General features: G+C 40.1%; 1 protein-coding gene and 1 long non-coding RNA gene across 2 annotated transcripts in view; both read right to left on the bottom strand.

Moving 5' to 3' along the window:
• LOC132141524 (uncharacterized) overlaps positions 1-15,589 on the bottom strand; it is a 44,252-nt gene extending 28,663 nt beyond the window's left edge. Inside the window, exons 1-2 of the long non-coding RNA XR_009433900.1 lie at positions 15,444-15,589; positions 14,710-15,129 (exon numbers count right to left, since the gene is read on the bottom strand). This is a non-coding gene — a long non-coding RNA (uncharacterized LOC132141524). The remainder of the gene's footprint in view (positions 1-14,709; positions 15,130-15,443) is intronic.
• A 5,769-nt stretch (positions 15,590-21,358) lies between these two features.
• On the bottom strand, positions 21,359-22,546 carry LOC132141526 (vacuolar ATPase assembly integral membrane protein vma21-like). Its single transcript, XM_059551101.1, has 3 exons — positions 22,376-22,546; positions 22,074-22,183; positions 21,359-21,896 (listed from the first exon to the last, which is right to left on the bottom strand). The coding sequence occupies exons 1-3, from the start codon at positions 22,435-22,437 to the stop codon at positions 21,754-21,756; spliced, it is 315 nt and encodes a 104-aa protein (XP_059407084.1). The 5' UTR covers positions 22,438-22,546; the 3' UTR covers positions 21,359-21,753.
• Between the last annotated feature and the right edge of the window lie 4,607 nt (positions 22,547-27,153).

The raw sequence follows: 27,153 nt of genomic DNA on the forward strand, positions 1-27,153 counted from the left end.
TGGGGTCAGTAAGATTTTTAAATTAATACTTTTGTTCAGCAATTAAATTGATCAAAAGTAACAGTTAATACATTTATAATGTTAAAAAAAGTTCCCTTTCAAGGGAACTTCGAACTGCGTCCTCTGAGGGGACACTATGGGGAACACCTCGTCGTGACCTGTGTCTGAAGCATACTTTGAAAAACGGCAACGTGTTGGCCGGCGACAGCCTCTGACGTCACTACCAGCGCGACTATAAATACGCGCCCGTAGGACCCGTCACTATCTTCTTCGTCTTCAGTTGACTGTTTTGTTTGAAGCGTGCACCTGAGAAACGACCAAAACGGTAAGAGCGATCTATTACTGTTTTCATCATGGCTTCCACTAGCAAGGCGTTTAGACAGTGTGTGCATCCGTGTCAGCGTTATCTGACACCCGATGACACGCACACTCTTTGCGTCTCTTGTTTGGGCGAAGAGCACGCGCGCGATGTCCTTGAGGGGGCGGTCTGCGTGCACTGCGAGCGTTTCTCTCTGAGAAAGCTCCACTCTCGTTTGTCTCTCTTTTCGAGGAAAGAGGGACAGCCATCTGGATCCCGCGGCTCAGGTCCCGCCGTTACCGAGGCACGGAGGAGAATGAGCTCGTGGGGATCACAAATGGATCTCGCTGAGGAGTGTAGAGAGGGACCTTCCTTTTCACACTCTCTGGCGGCGAACGAGAGCGAACTTCGGGAGGCAGATGTGGTATCATTAACCCATTCTGACACTGAAGTTAGTGCTCTGCTGGGTTCTACCCAGGAAGAGCAGGAGATGTCTGAGAGTGGTGAAGAAGCTGAGGCTGAGCCTTCTCAATCCTCCTGTCCCGCGTATGAGGAGCTGTTAGAGGTTATGGATCGCGCCACGGCAAAATTAGATTTGCCATGGAAGCGTGCCAGCAAGGTGGCGCCACGAGGTCGCCTCGCTGAGCGGTACTTGTCTGACCATAGCCCTCCAGCCCAGGTGAGCCTTCCATTCTTGCCTGACTTACATGCAGAAGTCGAAAAGGAATGGAAGAGGCCGTTTTCCTCTCACATCCACCGGTTTCAGCATACGAGCTATGCTAATATCGAGGGCTTGCATGAGAACGGCTATGAGAGGATGCCCCCTGTAGAAGAGACGCTGGCTTGCTATCTCTCTGTGGGGCAAACATCCTCTCTTAAATCTCCCGCTTTGCCATCTAAGCCCCTCCAAGATACATCCCGCTTAAATGGCAGGTCATACGCGGCAGCCGGTCAGGCTGTGGCTTCACTGCACACGATGGCGGTGCTCCAGGCCTACCAGGCTGACCTGCTGAAGGACCTGGATACAGGTGAGGGCCTTTCACCTGACCAGGTAGCCGAGCTGCGCCGCACCACAGACCTCTCTCTCCGAGCTACCAAGCAGGCCGCCTCCACCATGGGCAGGTCTATGGCGGCCATGGTGGTGACAGAGAGACATCTGTGGGTGAACCTGGCTGACATCGGGAAGGAAGAAAGGGGGTTTCTTCTCGATGCTCCGGTCTCGCCTTCTGAGCTTTTTGGTACCTCCGTCGAGATGGTGGTCGGGAAGTTCAGGGAGGCAAGGGCGCGCTCAGCGGCCTTTAAATCCTTCATTCCACGAAGGTCCAGGTCCGAGCCCGAGCAACTCAGGGGTCCTGGCCCATCTCGATCTGAGGGTCGTAGAGGGGCGCAGAAGGCTAGTGTTGCGGCTCGCGCTCCTCCCCCGCCTAAGGGCAGGGGCAAGAGGAACCGCGGATCACGGAGCGGTAAGCAGGGTCTGAGGGACGTGATTCGGACGAGGCAGCGTCCTCGCCCGGGTCAGAGCGGTAGGATGACCTAGTAGCTGCGGATGTTTTTAACCTCTGTTTTTAACCTCTGTTTTTTGTCCTCCCCTGCCTAATTCCCCTGTAGCCACCAGCTTTCCACCTGATCGAGGTTAGGTGGACGGTCTCTCACATAACAGTCTCCTTTCTGGACCTATGATGTTTTGGTTGGTTCTATGTTCATAGCAACCGCCTTACTGACGGTCTGGACCAGAAGGGGGCGCCCCGCAGCGGGACTCCAGTACAGGAGGGTGGGTGAGTAGGTACCCTTGCTCTACCTGTTTATGGTTATGTTGCTGGTGGTTATATGTCTACTAACAATCTCTGTGAGTTTCCTTTACAGTAGCTAGGTGGCCAAAGAATTGGCACAGCACTGCAGGGAATTCCATAGATGTCCGGCCAGGTCACCCTGAGGGGCCGCCTGGCGCATCCGGGGAGGTGGTGGTTACGGCAAGAAGCTCTGTATTTACTGCCTCAGGTGATGCTCCCCTCGCCTAGAAAAGAGGGTTGGAGCTCACCGCTCCCGTGCAATCCAGCGCCTCTGCGATGCTTGGGAACCTCTCTGTACACACGCTTGCCTGTGTACTTTCTCAAAGCCACATAGTGGTCAGTGTGCACGTTAACGCTTTGCGCACTGTCTGAAATCCACGTAAAGTGGTAAGTGTGCACGCAAGACTCTGCGCACTTTCTGAAATCCACATAAAGTGGTAAGTGTGCACGCAAGACTCTGCGCACTTTCTAAAATCCTGTATGGTAAGGGTTACGCGCTCCGCTTCGTTCCCTTTCTTGGGATGATTCGCCCCCGGTGTTCCTTGGGCTTCATCCAACCAGTGTGTATTTGTTATGCACCTCAAGCATCGCTTCCCTCAACATGAGGGGCTGGGTGGTCTCCCACATATTGTGGTTATCAGGTGGTAGGCTTCATCAGGCCTCCCTGATGGTGAGCTCCCATATACGGTGGTCGCCAGGTAGTAGGCCTCACCAGGCCTCCCTGGAGATTTGGCTCCCACATACTGTGCGTCTCCACTAAATAGCATATTGTGGTTTTCAGATAGTAGGCTTCACCAGGTCTCTCTGAAGGTGAGCTCCCACGTTCGGTGGTCGCCAGGTAGTAGGCCTCACCAGGCCTCCCTGGAGATTTAGCTCCCACATACTATGCGTTTCCACGGAATAGCATGTTGTGGCTTTTTCAGATAGTAGGCTTCACCAGGTCTCTCTGAAGACGAGCTCCCACATACTGTGGTTGCCAGGTAGTAGGCCTCACCAGGCCTCCCTGGAGATTTAGCTCCCACATACTATGCGTTTCTACGGAATAGCACATTGTGGTTTTCAGATAGTAGGCTTCATCAGGTCTCTCTGAAGACGAGCTCCCACATACTGTGGTTGCCAGGTAGTAGGCCTCACCAGGCCTCCCTGGAGATTTAGCTCCCACATATTGTGCGTTCCACTAAATAGCACATTGTGGTTTTCAGATAGTAGGCTTCATCAGGTCTCTCTTAAGACGAGCTCCCACATACTGTGGTTGCCAGGTAGTAGGCCTCACCAGGCCTCCCTGGAGATTTAGCTCCCACATACTGTGCGTTTCCTAAAAAACGAGCTCCCGCGATTTGTGGTTGTCAGGTAGTAGGCCTCACAAGGCCTCCCTGGAGTTGAGTTCCATATTGCTTTCAGTTTCCACTGAGGTGGTTATCTGGTAACAGATAGTAGGCCTCTCTAGGCCTCTCTGTAGGTGAACTCCCACATATTGTGGTTATCAGGTAGCAGGCTTCACAGGCCTCTCTGAATGTGAGCTCCCACATACTGTGGTTGTCAGGTAACCTTTCAGTACACACGCTTGCCTGTGTACTTTCTCAAATCCACATGGTGGTCAGTGTGCACGTTAACGCTTTGTGCACTGTCTGAAACCCACGTAAAGTGGTAAGTGTGCACGCAAGACTCTGCGCACTTTCTGAAATCCACGTAAAGTGGTAAGTGTGCACGCAAGACTCTGCGCACTTTCTAAAATCCTGTATGGTAAGGGTTACGCGCTCCGCTTCGTTCCCTTTCTTGGGATGATTCGCCCCGGTGTTCCTTGGGCTTCATCCAACCAGTGTGTATTTGTTATACACCTCAAGCATCGCTTCCCTTATCATGAGGGGCTGGGTGGACTACCCACATATTGTGGTTGTCAGGTGGTAGGCTTCATCAGGCCTCCCTGATGGTGAGCTCCCACATACTGTGGTTGCCAGGTAGTAGGCCTCACCAGGCCTCCCTGGAGATTTAGCTCCCACATACTGTGCGTTTCCTAAAAAGCGAGCTCCCGCGATTTGTGGTTGTCAGGTAGTAGGCCTCACCAGGCCTCCCTGGAGTCGAGTTCCATATTGCTTTCAGTTTCCACTGAGGTGGTTATCTGGTAACAGATAGTAGGCCTCTCTAGGCCTCTCTGTAGGTGAACTCCCACATTTTGTGGTTATCAGGTAGCAGGCTTCACAGGCCTCTCTGAATGTGAGCTCCCACATACTGTGGTTGTCAGGTAACCTTTCAGTACACACGCTTGCCTGTGTACTTTCTCAAATCCACATGGTGGTCAGTGTGCACGTTAACGCTTTGCGCACTGTCTGAAATCCACGTAAAGTGGTAAGTGTGCACGCAAGACTCTGCGCACTTTCTGAAATCCACGTAAAGTGGTAAGTGTGCACGCAAGACTCTGCGCACTTTCTAAAATCCTGTATGGTAAGGGTTACGCGCTCCGCTTCGTTCCCTTTCTCGGGATGATTCGCCCCGGTGTTCCTTGGGCTTCATCCAACCGGTCTGTACTTATTGTACACCCCAAGCCCCCTCAACTTGGGGGGGCTGTGTGGGCAATTCTCGGGTAGTTCAGCAGCGCTCCCCTTTTCTGAAAGGGTCACCTATGAGCATGCTGCTCGGAGCTCGGAGTCTTCCTCTCTTGGGAGACTGATTCCCGGTTCTTCAGAGCGCTCCAGTACCACATACTGTTTGAGACGCTCTGTGAGAGCAGGCATCCTGCTGAGGCAGGGGCTGAGGCCTCCAATTGCTCTACTCCCGGGCCATTCTTCTACGAGCTGCTCTGACAGAGTCCCACGAGAACCCCTCCTTAGAACAGTATTTTAAATCCATGTTATGGTAAGTGTGCACGGGAGTCTTTGCGCACTTTCTAAAATCCACATTGTGGTAAGTTCGCACGCTAGTCTCTGCGTTCTTTCTAAAATCCCTAGATGGTAAGGGCTTCGCGCTGCTGCTTCGTGCCCTTTCTTGAGTTGGTTTAAGCCCCGTTCATCTTGGGCACCACTCCACCTAGGTATCCTCGGATACCTATCTAGAACAGGGCGCCGCTACTAGAGTGCTGTGGGGACAGCCCTTTCGGGAGGTTTTTGCGAAAGCTAGCAGTAGCCCCTGTGTGACAGGCAAAGACTTGGTAGAGGAAAGTGCCAGGCTCTTAGCCGTATCCCTTTAAAGGAATCTCTGTGATTCCAAGCCTTTAGCTCTACCCCGGGCCAGGGCCCTACAGGATAAGTTGGGTATGTAGCTTAGGCCTTTGGCCGTAAGGGATAATGTCATAAGGCAGCCGTCAGACCGTCCCAGGGGCGACTCCCGGTGAAGAGAAAAGCGGTAGAGTTGGTACTTAGTGTTTGCCATGATTCTGGTCTGCACTCCCCTCAGCATGGCGGCGTGGGTATACTGTTCCCCATAGTGTCCCCTCAGAGGACGCAGTTCGAAGTTCCCTTGAAAGGGAACGTCTCAGGTTACGAATGTAACCATGGTTCCCTGAGAGGGAACGAGACACTGCGTCCTCTAGCTCCCTGCCATGCTTCGGACGCAAGCTTCACGAAGAAGATAGTGACGGGTCCTACAGGCGCGTATTTATAGTCGCGCTGGTAGTGACGTCGGAGGCTGTCGCCGGCCAACACGTTGGCGTTTTTCAAATTATGCTTCAGACACGGGTCACGACGAGGTGTTCCCCATAGTGTCCCCTCAGAGGACGCAGTGTCTCGTTCCCTCTCAGGGAACCATGGTTACATTCGTAACCTGAGACGTTTCTGTTTCAAATAAACGCTGCTCTATTGAACCTTATATTAATCAGAGAATATAACACTTAATCATCAAATCAGCAATACTAGAATGATTTCTGAAAAAACGGCTGCTGAAAATTCAGCTTTACCATTATAGCAATGAATACAAGTTTATAATGTACTCAAGCAGAAAACAGCTATTTTAATCTATTTGACTTGTTCACTATATCTCAGCTCATCTCTAAAGCCACATAACAGCCTTGTGCCAGGAAGAGACATTTCAGTTATTTCATTATTACTGTAAATCTTGCATCACTGACATCAATATTTCATGTTACTAGAAATGACAAGCAAATTCTACAGCTTCAGGCCAAGTAAACTTATCCCAACCGTTTCAGTGTACAATGCATATACAACCTCTTTAAGATTAGCAATCTGCAGAGAGCACATTTTGAACTGTTTATAGTTTGCTGAAAAACCTTAAGTTAAAAAGCCAGTGACTTTTACTAATGGCCCATGAATCGTTTTAAACCTTGAATGTCTTTCCAGAGAGTTCTCTGGCACATGCAGTTCATGGCTAAATACATTTGCTGGATGCAATGCTCACATGATAATCATGATGAATTTCCATTGAGTGCTTCACCTGTCCCCCTTTTCCCTATGACGCCGACATTGGGCAGAGCTACAAACTCTACACACACACATATAACTTTCAAACACAGTAAAGCGACATGAAGTCATTCGTTTATAATAAGTCGCCTATTTCATGCACTGATTTCAGTGCTGAATGCTGATAAAAGTTCAACAATACACAAGTAAGATAAATCTAGATAAAAAACACCCGTGTATTTTTAGAGAATGCTTCCTAAATGTGAATTAATGTTATCATGACTATATATATATATATAATAAAAACAGGCATGACAGAGGTCAGTGACAGTGAATAATGCAAACGTGACTGATGGTGGTAGCAGTGACCTAATCCCAAATCCGTGACACATCCTGCTCTGGGCTGACTCTTTGATATGATCACTGCAAAAAACAAAGCATACCGAAACTAATGAGGCACAACGGAGATATTCTTAGCATGATTCTGGCCTAGCAGCAGAGAACTTAATCAATGAGCTTTCTTCACATCTGAGAATTTATAATCATGACTGGGGGTGGTTGTAGGCATCCAGTCCCAGCTTTTAACCTTTATATCTCATTTATTACACCAAGAGAGGAGATAATCTCTATGGCAATAGCTAAATTCGAAGAGTTTTAGACTGAGGGTAAATTTATAAGGTTGCAAAGATTTGTTTTTCAACTAAATGCTGTTCTCAATGTTTTATTCATCAAAGAATCCTCAGAAAATGCATCACAAATATAAATCACTAAACACTGTAGATTTAATTCATCATTCTTATCAACCCCTCAATCAGATTTCGCATAATTTAGCTGGTAAATAAGCCCTGAAACGGCTGTTTACAGAAGCTTCATGGCAAACTACAAGGAAAAATCCAACTAACAGATGATTGTGTGTGTGTGTGTGTGTGTGCGCAAATATCTTTTTTTTTTTTTTTTTTTTAGATATCAGGCAGCTTCATATAAAATCAGTAATCACATGGTCTATCTGCTAATTGTGGATTTTTGTTTTGTTTGCAGTCTGTTTGTGATGTTAATTCAGAGTGGGCAAACTATATTTGAACAAACAGATAAGAACTGAGGCTTATCAGGGAGAGCAGCTTTGTTTATTACTTTACTATACATGTTGTTTTTGTAAAATTATTGAGTTTACTTTACTGTGTTAACATCATATGGGGAAGATGATATTTGTGTAGTCTGCCTCACCACCAAGTTCTACACACACTCCATCTCCTGCATATTCTACTGAAATATGCAATTAAATTTGCTGACAATAATCTTTTTCATTCTGCAGTATTCAGCAGATATTTCTTTCAGAATGGTAAAAAATTTGAAAAAGTCTGTATCTTTCATCTGGGCCTGTTCAGGGTCCCGTGTCTGTTTCTGGACAAACTTTAGCATCTAAGTTCACAGGGAAATGTGAGTTAGAGAATGTAAAGAGCGCAAGATCAAAGAAAGACAGGGAGTGTAAGTAATGCCTCAAAGTGTATCATAATTGAAACATGAATGTAAGAATCGATTAGCCTGACTCTAATTGATTCGAGTCAAAGAAAGGAGAGAGCACTGAAGAAACAACTAAGAAAAAAGGAACAATGAGGAAAAGGGACATGACATTTCAGGAGGAAGAACAATAAGAGTAAAATATAGCAGTATGCAATAAAAGAAATGAAAGAGACAGATAAAAGAAGTTTCCAGTGTTTAACTGTGTTGTGGTCACCAGTAAGAAGCTTTGAGAAGACGGTAGTAAAATCCCTCAAAAAAGAACAGTGCTGCCCTCAAACTGTGTTTCAAAACCTTGAGAAGAAATCATTCACACTGCATTCATTTGTCAAACTTATACAATCATCTGAGCGACCTCAGGGCAAGGAGAGACAGTGGGCATGAGGGAGGGCAAATATCATAGTTTACACCTATTGCTATACTGTATGCTATATCTGTATGCTGTATCTACTTTTTACTGCTATTACTACTACTAACAGTAAAAAAAAGAAACTTATAACAACAACAATTTTAGCAATAACAATTTAATAACAACAACAACATATGATGTTCAAGACAGTGGTTTTATTTATGTCAGTACCAACAATTTGACCTTTGGCTCTTGGTATAGATCAAAGACCTTCACTGCATTAGAAAGATTTATTGAGGTGTTTGAAAAACATCAAGTCATCTAGGCATGACAAAATAACTTTTACAATGTGTTTTCAGAATACATTTTTATAGGTTTACAGTCTAACTATAAAATCATCTCGTACAGACACAGAGAAGCTTCACAAATTGAAAGTTTGTCACAACTGCCACTAGGGGGCAACTTGAGATCCTTGTCATATACATTTCCATACACTTGGCATAGTGCTTTTATGCAAAGTGATAAACAACTGTCTGAGATGTCTTTAAATACTTCCTGAGTTTTTAATTAATAATATTTCATAAATTAAACCATGATGTCAGTTACTGGCCACATGACATGCAAGTAAATACAATATTACATTTTTTAGTTTTTTTCTATTTGCCGTTTTTCTAATGGCCGTAGAAGGTCTCGCGGGGCAGGGGCAGCTGTATTGTGGTGGCTACATGATTACGTTATAGTTGTTCATATGTTTTTTCTCAAGTATTATTTATTGAGATTTTTAATTTTTATGATTTAATAAAAGCTTTTCATCAACTCCAAAGCCCCCGGGAGTTCACAAACACTACTCTGGGAAACCCAGAAGTAGGAATCAGTCACATACAAAGTTTGCAGACAGTGAAAATGTATCAAATATATTAAAACTTAATTTTTGCTAAGGACTTCATTTGATGATGAAATTTATATAAATCTCAATTCATGCTTGAAATGCTGCTTTTTAATGGTGTCAGACATTAGGGTGTTTTCTCTTATGTTTTTATTCTTCACTTTCTCCCCTTCATTGTACACATTCTGTGTCCTTCTTTTTGCTGAGTTTCTTTCATTTTTATCTGTCTACTGAGTTTTTTAGCTTCATGCTCTGTTCACATGGCTGTAGATCTGACACAGAATTTGAACATTTGCCACTGCTCTGAGAGCTCTTAAAGGGCCGGCGCTTTTTTTTTAACACAATCAGACGCAGTAGCAGCTCACTGCCATTTCTGCCTGCCAAGTCACAATGACATGCTTGCCTGCATGCTAGGGCGAAGCTTGCAGGCCATGCCCCAGTAACCCAGTTTCCCCAGTGTGATAGCTCCGTAACAGCACAGCAGTGGCCCTTTCACTGTGTCATCTGTTACCTAACACACACACTCACACCAGAGGGGGTGTACCTGTCACATGCCTTCACCACCCACAACCCCAAGTTTCTGCTGAGGTTTTTTTTTTTTTTTTTTTTGTGAGTCACTGTATGAGATTTTCTACTAATGAGAGCCTTTATGCAGAACAATTTAACATTTAGAGCAGAACACAGCACATCTGCCCACACAGTGCAACAGATATACAGGACTGAATAAAGAGAATAACTGACTGAGCCATTAATACAACATGAAACAGATTAAGAGAGCTATATAAAACACTAAATCCTTCAAAAATACATCTGCGTTATTCTGATGAAGTAATGTTGAGATAATCAATGGCTGGCAACCTCAGGAGAGCCAATCAAGAGCCAGGAAAGTACTAACAACTAGAAGTTTTGAAAAAATAATATGTCCTCATTCCCTGTTCTCTACATTACACTGCTTACAAAGTCCACTAAGTAAGTAAAGAAAAAAAACAGATGAGCAAATTTGGATACTGAGTGCGTTGGAAATGCTGCGAATGAAATGCGGAATTAATTTGGCATAATGCACATAGCGCATGAGTATGTTGTAGCAGCTAGCCTAGTCGTAAAGTATACATCAACTGTGTACTATTTTTTGAGGTGCATTATGGGATTGAATGTCCACTGTGGTTTCGGACACTACAAATGGTTGTCCCCTAAAGCAGTGTACTATATAAGGAAATTGGGGCCATTTCAGACACATGTAGCGTTTTGCCAAATGTCCATTTGCATGGTTTGGACAGCATGTGATTGACTGCAAACACCTATTCTTTTCTTGACCAACACTAAATTCACTAGCAAACATCTTAACCAGGGCTCTGAACCGGTTCAAGGAACGAAAACGAAAACCGGGAACAAACAAAATTTTGACAGGAACAGAACCAGAAACAGAAACGAAATCAAATTTTAAAGTTCCGAACAGAATCGAAGATTTGAAATGGCCTATAACATGTAATAACGTTATTTTATCGTTCCATTTAATTTTTGAAATTTGCTGTCAACCAATCACGAATTCTAGTAGTACTGTCTATGCAAATATGACGCTGAAGCCAATGAGTGAAATGTCCGCTCAGCTGTGAACTCATCGTAGGCAAGTCCAATGGCAATGCACCACCTTCAGGGCCGGATTAAGACCAAATTAGGGCTGATGCTGCAGCGCAAAAAGGGCCTTTTTTTCTTCGCGTTGGTGCATGTGCATTCGACATTCAAGCGCCAGCATGCTTAGCCTTTCCTGCCCAACTGAGGACTGCAGCTCTCCTTTGATTATTCCCAACTTTGAGAAGCTCCGCTCGCCGGAGGCATTGGACATCTTCATGCACAGATAGATGCGCTAACCAATTTCGACATTTGGAAACGTCTGAGAAAGATTCAGCAAAAGCTCGTACAAGCTCTGCTGATTCATTCACAGTCACCGGTATCTGAGTGTGCATTAACGCAGCAAACCGTATCAGCTAATTTTGACCGATTTATAATCAGTTAAACGGTTTAAAAAGTCATTTATCTATTTTCAGTAAATTATCAAAATATTTAAAAAGGTTTGCTGCATGGTTAAAATACGCTACGTGTATATATATATATATATATATATATATATATATATATATATATATATATGAGAGAGAGCAAGAGAAAGAGAAAACTTGTATAGCCTATTAGTTTTTTTAGAGAGAAAAAAATATATTATTTCATTCAGAAATAGACATAATGCAGACACAGAATGTTTACAAACATTAGGCCATAATAAACACTAGGCTATTTTGTATAATCATTTGTCATTCAAATACATCGCGAATACGGAATTTTTGATTTTGTGTTGAATGAGACCCAATGTTGGTTTCAGTTTCGTTTTTGCCTAAATTTATTAGTTTTAGTTTGTGGTTAATATTGCTATAGCTTCTTATATTTTTAATTCTTGTTCTTCTCTAAATACTGTTAATTGAAATTATTTTGTTGTGGAGTGAGGGGAACTAAAATAGCCTAATGAAGCTTTTCAAATTAGCCGGAGGCTGAACAGTTTTCATTTGCTATATTAACCTCAAAATAATTCTTAGAATGAAATTTGGATTCCGACTTTCTGACGCATATACAGCGTTACTTATTATACATTTCCTATTATTCTATATTCTTTATATTAAATAACATTTTAGCATCCAGATACGTCGTGAACATGGAAACATTTGGATTCGTGCCGAAAGAGAGAGGTACGCATCAGCTTCACCTTAGATTAATTTGTTTTTGGATTGACCAACTGTTTTTATAATGTTTTTAAAAATTTTGCTTTAGACTACAGGCATTTTAGCCTTTATTCTTTCGGAAGTAATAGGGCTAATAAAATGCGACGTGATTCGCGACTTTTTTTTTTTTTACTCTCAAAATGCAATCTTATAATGTTTTTTTTTTTTCTTTAAACAATGCAGCAAACAATTTTAAATATCTTAAAAATACTTTGTCTTTAGTGTTGATAGATTGTTTTTTTTTTTTTTAGTAGCTTACATTTGGCCAAAATCTAGAGATGATGATGCTGTAGCCTATTGGCTGTGACTAAGCGTTAGATCTCGATTTTTTCCTTTTCTTTTTGAGTAAAGAAAACGTTACACTTTATTATTATTAAATTATTATGATTAGGCAAATAATATTGTTTTTAAAAAAAATAACGTTATTAACCGGTATTTCTTCCACCCGAACCGGTATCGGAATGGTAATAATATCAGAGGAATGCAAAACAGAAAATATTGATTCTGCTCGGAGTGAACGATTGAATTTTTTTTTTCGTTTTCAAGCCCTGATCTTAACACATGAATCTGATTTATTATCCGTCACAGCACACTTACAAAACAGCATACTGCTTCATTACATTAAGTGACCACTGGGTGATAATCAGCACATTACTAACATGGCTAATTAACTGGCAACTTAATTAACCATGACACAGGCTGATTCACAATCTCTCCCTTTCAGTCTCCCACCCATTCACAGTCACTTTCAGACAGATCAAATACACATGAAACACGCAAATCAATGCACGTTATTATCATGATTCACTTTGCTTTCTTTAAACATATTGAAAGAAAATATCAAAATTTGCATGTGACAAAAAGACACTCTGAAAAAGCCTGCTAAAACAATGAAGAGTTTAAATGAAACAGCATGTCATGCTCTTTGTAGGCTTGACAGTTAACAGAAGGAATACAATTATGTAAGAGGACCATCATTGAGGGAAAGAATAAAAGATGAATGTTTAGAGTTTCTAAACCAGCTGCACAGGTTTCATCTAATTTGATATCTGATGGTTCTGATAATCTTGTTCAAGAAAGATCTGAATTTGTTATAAGCGTTGTCTAAAGCATATACTACATGCTTGTTTTATCCTGTCAACTGTTTCCAAATGCTCTGCTCAAAAAGATCTTGGATTATTAGGCTAGATGAGTGCATACTTTGACCACATTTCCCCTTCCAATTTTTCATTCAGATCTGTTCATTAATAGATCACTTTTCTCAGCCAAAGCACTTTACAGAGAATTCACCAGTGTGCAGCATCAAAGTGGATCATGCAACAGCCATAAGGTGCCAACACCAGCATCTGTCTGGCCAACAGGTTTACATCCTTCTTGGAATCTGTATGACCACATTGAATCAGGACTTCATTTAAACATTAATTATTTTTACAGAAATGTCACAATTTCTTTATAGGGGACTATAAATGGTGTGCACCATCTGCTGGCCTCACTAATACTTCCAGCAGCAGCCTTCATTATGTTTCCCCATCCCATTACTGACCAGGCTCAACTCCCATTTAGCTTCAACATGAATGGGGGGGGGGGGTGTTAAAAAGCGTCTAGTTATAAACAAAACAGCCTAAAACACATTTTTGAGCATTACATTGCTTTTCGTACAGCTGAGGAGAACACTGTTACTGATTTGAAAATGATTATATTTTTCAATGCAACAAAGCAGTTCAGGTGTGAATCCATCACACCAATGCATTATCAAACATAAATCAATTTGTTCATAGATTAATTTGATGTCATTTGAGTTTCATTCAGGCAACCAGAATAAAAAAAGGACCGACAACTGCCCTCGTGCTGTGCCAGGCATACATAAACTACACAAACAATAAAAGCCTTTATAATCACAATCAAACAAGTCACCAATATACAATGTTTACTTTGCGTCCATTTGTTAACTTTGTCCAGAACTAGTAACACCAACAACTGAACTAGACTACACATAAAATGAGACAATAAGAGAGATCGAAGTCATTTTTGAGCGAAAACTATAAGCGAGTGTCCAGTGGAAAAAAGTCTGAACGAACACATCGTCAGACTCAGCAGTGAACTTTCTATTCCCCTCAACGAAATCCAGGGCATGACGTCACTGCCACCGGCTCATGATTCTCAAGTCATGTGTTACATAACTTGCAATCTTTTCATAAGTGCTTTTATTCTGAGGGTTATTACGTCCAAACTTTCAAAAGGCATATCGGCATCGTTAAAAGCATGATCTATGACTTCAGTCCATGTTAAAGAAAACAGAGTAGGGTTAGATTTTACTATACTTTACCTATTGACCTATTTAAAACATACAGAGAAACGTCAGCTCGGCCAATGAATGAATATGTATATGCAGACTCACACAATCCGTACAACCATCTGACATATATCACATTCCATAGATATCACATTCCTGGAATATGTCACTTCACAAGAAGTACACGAACAAAGTACAGAGACTGTACTTAACAAATTACTTAATCACAGAGAGAACCCCATAAATGTATTTCAAGAAAAACAAATTTACTTCTCGCTACTAATAAAAACAAAACAAACACTACTCGTTCTATCTGTTGCAACTTTAACTGCACGAACAGAACGTCTACAGCACCATGTAACCCCGTTATGGGCGCCTTTAACACAATGACACACTTCTTCTTGTGTGCTCTAATTTCACAAACTAAACCAAGCAACAACCGGCAGTAACGTACTCACCTAATCAGAGGCAGCAATCAGAACCCGACCTCAGCAGAAAAGTTGCTAGGAATCTCCAGCGACGAGACACACCGAGATCGTTTTTTGCCTTCCTTGCCTTACACATGCAATAGGGTTACATAACCGGCACCGTTTCTGTGGGCAATGAGTGACTTCCAGAGCGCTTTTTTCATTCACTGATGTTCATTTTCCAACGCACACACCTCATGCTTTACGTCAGCAGCCGTCGTCACACCTTAAAAGGAGCGAAGGGGCGTGACCGGACCGGATTCGCCAGAGTCAACGGTGGGGAACCTGTGGGGAACGCTGCGGGTGTGCGCTCTCTCTCTCTCTCCGTTCTCATTCTCAACCCATTTGAACGCCGGCCAGAGAATGTCATCGGCGGAGAATTAAGGAGGCCGTGTCTCAGTGAGGCAAGCTCTTCGTGTGGAAATAAAAGGGGGAGCCTAGGTTACAGATTTAGTAGGTTATTACAAATACCATTAGAGCCAACGATGTTTTTAAAAAAATGTCATAGTTATGCTCGAGTTTCCCAAATGACGTGGGAGTCCTGCAGGCAGTTATGTTATGTAAGGACTATTATTTCATTAAGGTGTATTTCGCAGCTTATTAGTTTGTGGCTGTAAACGATGCCTTGAAATATTGCGTCATCACTAACCTCCATCTGGACCAATAAGTTTAAGAGAGCACGAGGGCCAGCGATGGGGTTGCATATTTTGTAGGCTATAACTTACCAATATATGAGTCAAAGTTGTTTTCAAACGTTTCTGCAACCATAAAAGTTAGTTAGATTGCACGTTGGGCAGAGCGAATATTTACAACGGTCTCCAACTAGATTCCGACGAACACTAACGTGAGGTGAGTTTGTCTGAGGTGGTAACCATGGATACAGTACACCACTAACGCCCTTTCCAAGTACGTCAACAAATTTTAAAAACTCATCATTCAGCATTTCATTCGCCTATCACAAAATATGCGTCTCCTCGTAGAACTTTGAAAAACCTGACAGGCAGAAATTCACTGCATAATTCGTACTCTGACCCCATTAATTTTACCCTAAGAAAAAAAAATAACCGTTAAAATTCCAATTGTTTGCGCGCGTAAAGACGAAGAAACGTAATTCTAAGAAGCGGAAAGATTTTCTTTCAAACTGTACACAGATCAGCGGGCGGGAGGGGGTTTAATTGGATCGTGCTGCTGTGGACTGTAACTAGGTCATGTCAGACAGTGATTGCCATCTGCCGACGGTTCGCTCAGCGGTGCTTGGTCAATGAAGCAGTCGAGGACAGCCAGCTGTAGTCCAGAGGCAGAAATCACACAGCTGATCCATACTGAGTCACTGTTGTTGTGCAACCTGTAAATGTAAGCTATCACTTATCAGTTGGACATACACAAGCAATCAAATAGGACCAAAGGTGTAGAATACAATTATATAGAAATTGCAGATGTTGTTGCCAGAACTTGCTAATAATATGTTATCAAAGGCCTATTTTTTTGTATCATTAAAGCCCTAATTTAAAGCTCATTTGCAGTAAACCACTAATTTAAAATGTATAGATAGTAAAAAAAAATGGTGGAGAAATAACACACAATGACTTTTCATTAACCTCATCCTTGACCTCTTTATCATTTTAAGACAGCAGAGTGTTAATTTACATCAAAAATACCGACAGGGTAACACACAAGACACTGAAAGAATGCAGTAAACATTAACAGAACAAAGTAAAACAAAATACACCAGTGTTCAAAGCAATTAAATATAATCCAAATACATGTAATGGTTTGTAAATAAATCAATAATCTCACATGGATTGTCTCATTTAAGGATAATTCACCCCAAAATGAAAACTCATCATCCTCAGGTTTTTTCAAACCTGTTTGACTTTCTTTTTTTCTTTTCTGTGCAAAAATAATTGTAGATATTTCAAGATATAGTTTTAGTTCCCAATTAATCAAATTTTTTTCAAATCATTTTTGGATGAACTGTTTATTCAATATATGTTTTGTTTCTCTGTAAATTATAAGGTAATTCATATTTTTTAAGATAATAACCCTTAAAAAACATTTTCAGTTATTTATATTAATTTTAGATGCATTACAGAATATACTCATTACAGATAGTATACACAAGTATATAAATAGTGCTGATTATGTCATCATGCAGAATGCTGTATAAGTAAAAAAAAAAAAAAAAATTAAAGTGCCATGACATACAGCCAAGTATGGTGACCCATACTCAAAATTCATGCTCTGAATTTAACCCATCCAAGGGCACACACACACCATGATCACACACCTGGAGCAGTGGGCAGCCATTTATGCTGCGGCGCCCGGGGAGCAGTTGGGGGTTCGGTGCCTTGCTCAAGGGCACCTAAGTCGTGGCATTGCCGGCCCAAGACTCAAACCCACAAACGTAGGGTTAGGAGTCAAGCTCTCTAACCACTAGGCCAAGACCTCCCCATGTACAAGGTATATATAACATACATACAGTATGCATAGAACAGGATAACTTTAAGTTATCTGTAACATCAAGGAAATTGAGACATTTGGGACGTGAAAGAGAGAGTGAAGAAAAGATTAGGTGTTTGGTGTTTAAGTACAGATCAGAGCACACATTGCTGTCCCAGTGCCCTGGCAGAATTCCCAATGAGTCAGTGTGCTGGCTCATGCCAATGTACCAGCCTGAGCTCAATGAATAACTGGTCCAAGATCAGCATGACAAATATAAGTCTGTACCCGGCAACTCAAGATGGCTAGTTCTAGACCAGTAGTCTAAATCATTAGCAAAATCATTACTGATCCGAAATGACTCACAGTTACCTCTGAATGCTGAGCACATACACGTTTCTCCCGTGCAGACAGTTTAGATAAATGTTTACAAGCCTCAAATTAGCTTCTGTGGATTACTCTATGAGAGAATTTAGAATTATTCTTTGTTTCCGTCTCTCTTTTCTCTCTCTTTTAGACTGAACTTATCTAAACAATTCCAAGATAATATGAGAGAGAACCCAGTCTCCATGGCAATGGTCGCTAGTCGGTGAATCACCCTTAGTTACTTTTGCACAATCAAAATACAGGATGAGAGCCCAAATTGTGTCCATGGAGACTTAGCGGATGTGTTCCACTTGGGCAACAGGATTCTGGTTCTGCAGGTTAAGACGGGACTCATACTTAGACAAAAACATTCGTCGATGTCTGACCCAGTTTCTGGCCTTTGGTTTTGCTTCAGATCCCATTACAGCACTACAGTAGATTTGTTCCATGAGACACTTAGCCGACTACAGATATGTCTCATAATTTATAGCATGAATCACTAAATATGAGCAGAATTATGTGAATACTGTATTAAATGCATTTAATCTGTTATTTTACTGTACTGATGAGGTGACCAACTGACCAACGGCCAAAAAGTGAAATCCCATGGCTCTAGCCATCTTTAATGCACATGTACTTCCTCTTCCTTAATTCAGCTTTCTACCATGTGTATCAGGCATCATCATTAGATATATGATTTATTATTATTTAATACATTTAAAATTACAATTTATATAAATTATTCATTTTAGATGAGATATTTATGTTCAGTTTGCAATGTGTCAGCGTGTTAGTTGTAAGTCTGAACTGCATGGTCAAGACTTTTTTTGACCTCAGTTAGGTCATGTATTGTCTAACTGTAGAAAGCCACATTCACATGCACACAGGAAATGGGGAGGATTATACAACATCCTCTCACCTCTCTGCATGTGTGTTTACACGACGGGAGTGAGTCACAGGGAGTAATAGGGGAAGATTCGTATGCACACACACAAACACATACCCACCCATAAACTCAAGCACGTATGGACCCTCACAGATACGTACACACAGACCTGGATTAAGAATGATATGATGACGCAAAAATCATCTCTGTGTCTGGGGAGGCAGGAGTGGGGAGACACAATGAGTGAAACAGAAATAGACAGACTGCTAGTGGTTTTATCATGTACTGTGTAGATTCCAGGTCAGGACTGCTGTCTGAGGAACAGTTGGATAACAGCTATCCTTGCCCTATTTATCTGTAATACCCCCCCCCCCCCCCCCCCACTGTTACTGTGGAGCTGCAGTTACTTCTAATAAGACCTGTATTTTTCAGTCATTCCTCTTTCATTCCAACTTCCCCACAGTTCTTTTCTCTTCTGTATATGTCAAAGTATTGCTTCACTAACATTAACCTGTGACCTCTCCATCTCCTATCTCTGTGTTATTAAGAGATGATTAGAACATGTAGGTTCCATTAGGCCACCTGTCTGAAAACTGATCCTGAAGATGGGGCCAGTGGCAGTTTATCTGCTCTCTTAGATATCAGATGCTTATTCACACACTTTCATCCACACTTACAACACAGTGGTGATATCAGTAGGAACTGAACTGGCAGCCATTCAATTACCTTTGATGAGCTATAACTATACCACCCCACTTTCACCAAACTCAAAAAAAGTGTTAATTCATAAAGTTAATTAGTAAATGTTTTCATTCAAGTGTGAGAATTCAACTGATCAAAAGAAATACATGTGTTGAAACTTCCCTCTTCAGATCTGAGTACATTCAGGTAAATCAAACATCATGGTCAAATATTACACACAGATGGCCATGAACACAAAATACTCACGTTCGCTTTTTAAAAAGTAATTTTCAAACATTAACTATTCTAAATATATATTTATTTTATAATAATGCTTTAATGTACAGTATCAACACTAGTGGATTGTTATCTTTGTTGCAAAGCGAGGTTTTGTTTATTAGGAAATATATTATCAGAATGATTTAAAAGAACAGTTCATCATAATATGAAAATTTACTCACCCATAGGTCATCCAAGATTAGTTTTCATCTTCATCAGAACAGATGAGAAATTCAGCATTTAACCACTTGCTCACCAAAGCATCCTCTGCAGTAAATGGGTGCCATCAGACAGAGTTCCAACATCTGATAAAAACAAGTAATGCACACCAATCCAGTCCATCGATTAGCATCTTGCGAAGTGAAAAGTTGCATATTTGTAAACAAATCCATCAATTAGACATATTTTTAACTTCAAACCAGTGTTATTGGCTAAAATCCAAGTCCTCTCTTCATAATATTACTCATTCTGATGGCACCCATTTGCTGCAGAGCATTCAATTTAAGTGATATAATACTAAATTACTCCAAATCTATTCCGATAGCCTGAAGGCGAGAACATTTTCAGCAGATTTTCATTTTCTAGTGAACTATTCCTTAATAAAATAACATCTATTAAATATGAGTCCTATATATTTTATTATGTGACAGCCCTAATGTTTTAGAAAAGCAATCAGTTATTTATTGTAATAGTCACAGTTAAATTGGTTTCAGGTTCTGTGTTAATTTAGCCTTGACTATAGCATGGTGTCTCATATTTTATTGCTTAAACATGAACTCCTATTGTTGTATTATATAAAGTTCAGTATGATAGTACTGCTGACAGCAATGTAGAGTCCTATAGTCTGGGCTGCACAGAGCACAGCTCAAATATAGTAGTAAACAGTGGACAGAGAAAAAGACAGAGCTGGATGGAAACCTGGAAATTCTACTAATTCTCCTTTCCACTCTTCCTCTTACATCCAGACATGCTCTCAATATTTCCGCAGGGATGTTTCCCTGCCCAGCTTCATCCCTCAAGCCATTTGACTCACTTTTCCCTTTCGTCTGTTTCTCAGTCATCATCATTTTTGGCTCAGTCTTCTTTAGCAGTCGGTATGTAAAAGCCCTCATTCCTTCCATTACCAGATGAAGAACAGCACAGTAAGAATCTGTCCAGACCAAAACCTATTCATGAACTCATCAAAACCCAAATGCATTCTTCGGGGTGTTTTGATGCAACTTGATGCAGACTGTCTCAGGGGTTCAAAGACACTTTTTCTTTATATTATATAATATAAAAATATGAAATATATAGTCTGATTTATTCAGAAAATTTACTGATGTAAGCTTATTTTTCTAAACTGTACATTGCTTTAGGTACGGATTGCTAGAAGGAATGAGTTTAAAATGCCTATTCATGTGGTAGAGCTCAAGGCTGATCTCAAAACAGTATTCTAAACTTGTTCTTGTCATAATCTCAACCATGGGTTTATGCAGGAGTTTATTTCTGATTTACAATTTTAATTTAAAGCTACTTATACACATCCCTTCTTTGGCAAACTCTGCATGCAATCATCTTCTTGTGTCGCCTTGGGGTCATGTTCTCTAGTCTAAACTAGGCTTAGAAATGCAGAAACCTCTCAATAATCATGATTTCACTGCCCTCCGTCACTGTCCCTAGCTTAGTCTCAGGCTGATTCACTTGTCAAACCTAATTACACTGAGTTTCCACTTGATAATAAAAAGGGCAGAGCTTGAAAGCTGTAGCAAACACTTCTGATTTTCAAGCCAGAACATCTATTCAGTCATGCAAAATTTATATATTGAGGTTAAGTGTGAGAGCTTTTGATTCAAAGAGACAGTGTTAAAATAATTCATTAAATGTCACGTGATCAAAAATTTCTGTGAATCATACAGATATATTAGAGGCATAGAGTAATCTAAATCAATATTCTGATGATTAAATCCTTTTATTTATATTATCCTAAAAAGGGGCACAAACAATGGGGAGATGGAGTGTTGATTTATTTGCTACATTGAAACACATAATGTCAACATAAAACTCTGACCCCACTGAAAAGGGTCCAAATATGACACTGCAGGAACAATTAACTTCCATGAGAACAGTGCGTCTTCTCTGCCATCCTGAATTAATGCTGCACAAAAACACAGATTAACATCTAACACCTTCTGACACAACCTCTATAGCCAGACCAAAGATGACCTCCTCCATTCTGAGAACTCAGGCATCTTCTCTCTGATAGGCTGAGACGTTCAGAGATAATTAAACACAGAGAGAGAGCGAGAGATGGAGTCACTCCATTATTTTTCTCTAGTTCAGGAATGAATCAGACAGAGTGTGTTGTGTGTTTCCATCTCTCCCTTTAGGTTTTATCGTCTTGCTTAATCCTGTTTTCCCTCTCTGCATTGGCGTGATCCTTCATTCCATGCAACGTAAACGAAGAGAGCCAGAACCACATGGACGGCAAGCACAGCAAGGATGGCTGCATAGAAGTAGCTGTCATTGCTAGAGTATCCCAGAAAGGCTGTGAAGAAAACGTGAGAGTTAAGCAGAAACCATGAATTACCAAAGCAAATCAGCTCCTAAGGACTTAATATACATTGACATGTAGTGTTACACATGGATATTAAATATTATTACTGTTATTATTATTTTAAAGCATGAATAAAAGACTGGCTTATCACCCTAAGGAAGCAAATACCTTCAAAGAAAAAAGACTTTGAAGCAAAATACAGTCCGATTGGTAACGTTATCATCAGAAGAGTGAAGAACAACAGCGTCTTGAGCACAGAGACAAGTGAACCGTCATTCCTGATTGAAAGCAAAGAAAAGAGATTAGATAAATGAAACTACTCGAAATATGAGCTTTAAAAGCATTTTAAATTCAACAACGATATTCATTAAATGACTATTTCAATTTAAAATTGCCCTAAGTCATTGTAATTTTAGTGTAAGGTCACGTGCAGTCTGAGCAGAAAAGGCGCATCATATTAAAAATCTTACCCTCTGAAATCAGGTGCGGTTGCAGGCATGGGGTCCACAGCAGTCTTATCGTAATTATGCATTTTGTATTAGTAATTATGAACAAAAAAAGAAGAAAGATACGGGACCTCAATAGCTCGTAATTCCGTTCTGCGACATCTTCAGTGATTTGCGCTTCCGGGTTTTTGTCACATGACGCGGATGAACGTGACAGCTTGTTGTGCGCATGTCCGCTAGGGGGCGCCGCCGCGCTGTAACGAGCTTCTAGCAGTAAATAAGTTTGCTAGATAAAATAACCTTCTGGAAATGTCTTTTTAATAGTACTACAATGTCGGCAAGATTTGTTGTAAAAATTGCAACATTACAATTCTTCTTGTTAAGTAAGGCGACACACTGCAGGTGATTAGGGTAAATAAACTAAACAAAAAACAAAAAGAATAGTTATTGCCATTCCCAGCTGATTGATTACACTGATAACTGCAAACTTTTTTTGTATTACAAGTTTTCTTAAATGTTAGGTTTAGATATGCCAATGAGTCATTATTTAATGAAATGTGCGCTAAATTGCATGCATTTCTTGTACAAAAATCTAAACATGGATGATGTCAGTTTCAAAATTCTTGTTTATTTATTTTGTTTTACATATTAGTCAAAACTTTTTACAGATGGAATTTTTGGTATCTCATTTTTGTCCTCCATAATTCAGAAATGCTTATAATGGACAGAAAACACTGTATTTTTACATTTTTGGAGGGATTAAAATGTTGTATATAATCGAGCAAATTATATATGAACAAATCACTCTGTAAAAACTTTCAGGATATAGACTGGAATAAAAATGTAAAGTTTGGTGTGTGTAAGTGTATTGAATTGTAATTTTAATCTATTGACACAAATATATAAAGTGCTATAAAGAAACACATGACAGTGTCTTTTGGGTGTTTTCTTTCCACTAGCCTGAAAAAACACTTTATGAAAAACCAAAAAGCCATGAATCTCAAACTTGACAGGTGCATGAAAAACTGTGTTTTTGCCTGCAGTGTCTCCCCTTTAAATAATTTTAAATATTTGGCTTTAAGTTTGTAGATTTAAATGAGCTATTCTAATTTGAGAGATTTTTGCACTAGAAGAGATTTTTGAACTTAAAACCAGCATAAAAGAAACATTTATTTTGAATAAAATCATTACATTTACAGAGGATGGAAACCATGACCAGTTGTCAAACATTTTACCTCCATATGATATTATGACAAAATTATTTTAATTGAAGAGAAGGTTTTTTTTTTTTTTTTTTTTACTTCTTGAGATAATTAGACTCTTGCTTCAATACTGAGTTGCTGGGATATAGCCCTTGGGACAACTTGTGGCCCCAGTCTCCTAATATAAGGAAACTTATATATAATATTAATATAATATTTTTTTGCCAAATAAAAATTAATGTCTTTATAGTAAATATATATGAATAAAAATAACTAAAACAGGTCCGCCAAAAATTAAGACCTGGATTTCAAACCATATGCTTCTACTCCACTGAGCTTGAAAACACACTGATGTCTACGGCTCTTTATGTCTGTGCTGGATATGGCAAGGCTAGAGCATCAGGGATAATACTTCAAATTATAGCTCAGGAGAAACTTGCGTCAGGTCATCATCATCTACCTCTTTCAGCCAGTGCGTTTAGTGTCTGGAGAAGTGATAAATCTTCCTCAAGGACAGGAGCAAAAGTGTGTAGTGTGTGCAGAAAAATTAAGGTAAATAACCCGGGTAGAGCAAAAGAAAGATATTTAGACAAATGGACGAAAGATTCAGAGACAAAAGAAAGTCAGGACTACAAAGACAAAGATGTAGTTTAGTTTTCAGCACCATTGCATGCAGACCATTCAGATTTGAAATGCCCCCTCTGATTGTACAGAAATACACAACATGAAGTAGATATATATAAAAAAGATTTCACTTAAATACGTTGTTTTGTTGCAAAAGTAAAAACATACAACAATAATAGATGGGTCAACAATAATTATAGAAGCCTCAGTCTTCTTCTTCTTAAAAAAAAAAAGTCCATTACTTAGAAACACACTGCCTGATATACAAAAAACATCCATATAAGCTACAAAGTGTTTACAAAGGACACACAGAGCATCAACATGTCTTTTTCAGTGATGGTTGCCATGGTATCAGCCAATCTAAGAACTCAATAGCATATACACAACCTTCTGCAGTCTTATTTTCTCTGTTTGTTAGCTCAAGTCTGCTCAAACAAAACACACAAAAAGTGTGAAATCTTGAATAATATCAGACCACAAAATCTGATTTGTGGTGCAGCCTGGAATCATAAATCGCCCAATGTTTGCTCATTTGTACATAGAAGAACCGCCCTCCCCCCAACCTCATCTGAGGCTGGTTTCTCCCAAGATGTTTTGTTTTCTCCACTGCTGTCACCTGATGGCGTTTTGGTTGCTTGTCACTGTCACCTTTGGCTTGCACAGTTGAGGTTTGAAAAACAATTAATATTCAGTAATTTTATTGATTTAATGAACTGACACTGTTCTTAAACTGAACAGAGCTGAATAATGACACTGTTGCCTTCTGTAAAGCTGCTTATATGGTAGCTTGTTTCATAATTGATGAGCATTGCAACATCAACAGTTTTATTAAACTAAATTGAGCTCAACAATGACTCTTCTGTATAGAGCTGCTTTACAAAATGGAATTTATTTGATCATTATCTCATAACATTAACTGTTTTTTCCCTGTTTATTAATGTGAAGCTGCTCTTATAAGTCCGAGAGCTCTCAGTCCCTCCATTGAAGCTGTGTGTATGGTATACTGTCCATGTCCAGAAAGGTAAGGAAAACATCATCAAAGTAGTCCATGTGACATCAGAGGGTCAGTTAGAATTTTTTGAAGCATCGAAAATACATTTTGGTCCAAAAATAGCAAAAACGACGACTTTATTCAGCATTGTCTTCTCTTCCGCGTCTGTTGTGTGAGAGAGTTCAAAACAAAGCAGTCTGGATATCCGGTTCGTGAACGAATCATTCAGTTAACCAAATTGAACTGAATCGTTTTAAACGGTTCGCATCTCTAATACGCATTAATCCACAAATGACTTAAGCTGTTAACTTTTTTAATGTGGCTGACACTCCCTCTGAGTTAAAACAAACCAATATCCCGGAGTAATTCATTTACTCAAACAGTACACTGACTGAACTGCTGTGAAGAGAGAACTGAAGATGAACACCGAGCCGAGCCAGATAACGAACAATAGACTGACTCGTTCACGAGTCAAGAACCGGTTGCACCGGTTTTTGGATCACCAGTAGTTCTTTCGGACAGTTCGATTCAATAAACCGGTTGAAGAAAACGGTTCACCAGTTCTTTTGCGCTCGACGTAATAGCGTCATTTGCGATGATTGCCCTTGATTCAAGCCTTCGGTTTACCCGCGCTCATAACACTAGCACAGAATCAGTTCAGTTCATGCGCTCTGTGTGTCAGTCTGCTTCACGCTGAATCACACATGCGCAGTATCATCAGCTCCTCGATTCTTCTTATCTGGCTCGGCTCGGTGTTCATCTTCAGTTCTCTCTTCACAGCAGTTCAGTCAGTGTACTGTTTGGGTAAATGCATTACTCCGGGATATTGGTTTGTTTTAACTCAGAGGGAGTGTCAGCCACATTAAAAAAGTTAACAGCTTAAGTTATTTGTGGATTAATGCGTATTAGAGATGCGAACCGTTTAAAACGATTCAGTTCGATTTGGTGAACTGAATGATTCGTTCACGAACCGGATATTCAGACTGCTTTGTTTTGAACTCTCTCTCACAAAGAGACACGGAAGAGAAGACAATGCTGAATAAAGTCGTCGTTTTTGCTATTTTTGGACCAAAATGTATTTTTGATGCTTCAAAAAATTCTAACTGACCATCTGATGTCACATGAAATACTTTGATGATGTTTTTCTTACCTTTCTGGACATGGACAGTATACCGTACACACAGCTTCAATGGAGGGACTGAGAGCTCTCGGACTAAATCTAAAATATCTTAAACTGTGTTCCAAATATAAACGGAGGTCTTACGGGTTTGGAACAACATGAGGGTAAGTTATTAATTACATAATTTTGCTATCTGGGTGAACTAACCCTTTAAGGTGACAACTACTGATGTCACATGGACTATTTTAACGATGTCTACCTTTCTGGGCCATAAAACATGTCAGTTGCATTGCTGTCTATGCAGGGACAGAAAGCTCTCGGATTTCATAAAAAAATATCTTAATTTGTGGTCTGAAGATGAATGAAGGTCTTACAGGATTGGAACAACATGAAGGTAAGTGACAGAATTTTCATTTATTTGGTTGAACTATTTAAGAAGTAGATATAGTAATACATTTGTGTAATAAGTTAATACTTGTTTTAAAATAATAACTTCAGCAAAGTTTTGCACCATATTCTATTTATTTTAATTAACTAAATAATTAAAATGTATTTTACGCTGTCATTAAGGTTAGTTCTTTTTAAAAAACAGAAAAATATAAAAATTCTTAAAGCTTCCTACATAGCTTGAAGAAGATATCATAATTTATTGAGGCTTTACAGCAACAATTAATGATTAACATATGTTTGATTAAAATTTTGATTAAAATATGAATCATGTATTTTTTAATATGATAGTTTCATTATACATATAGTGATTATCTCTAAGGTGGAAACCCTACGTAATACATGACACTGACCATTTAAATCACAATCTCATGTCAACAAATGTTAAAAAACATTTAAAAAAGCATGGTCTTGATCA

Source organism: Carassius carassius, chromosome 5 (assembly GCF_963082965.1).
Source record: "Carassius carassius chromosome 5, fCarCar2.1, whole genome shotgun sequence".
Classification (NCBI taxonomy): Eukaryota; Metazoa; Chordata; class Actinopteri; order Cypriniformes; family Cyprinidae; genus Carassius; species Carassius carassius.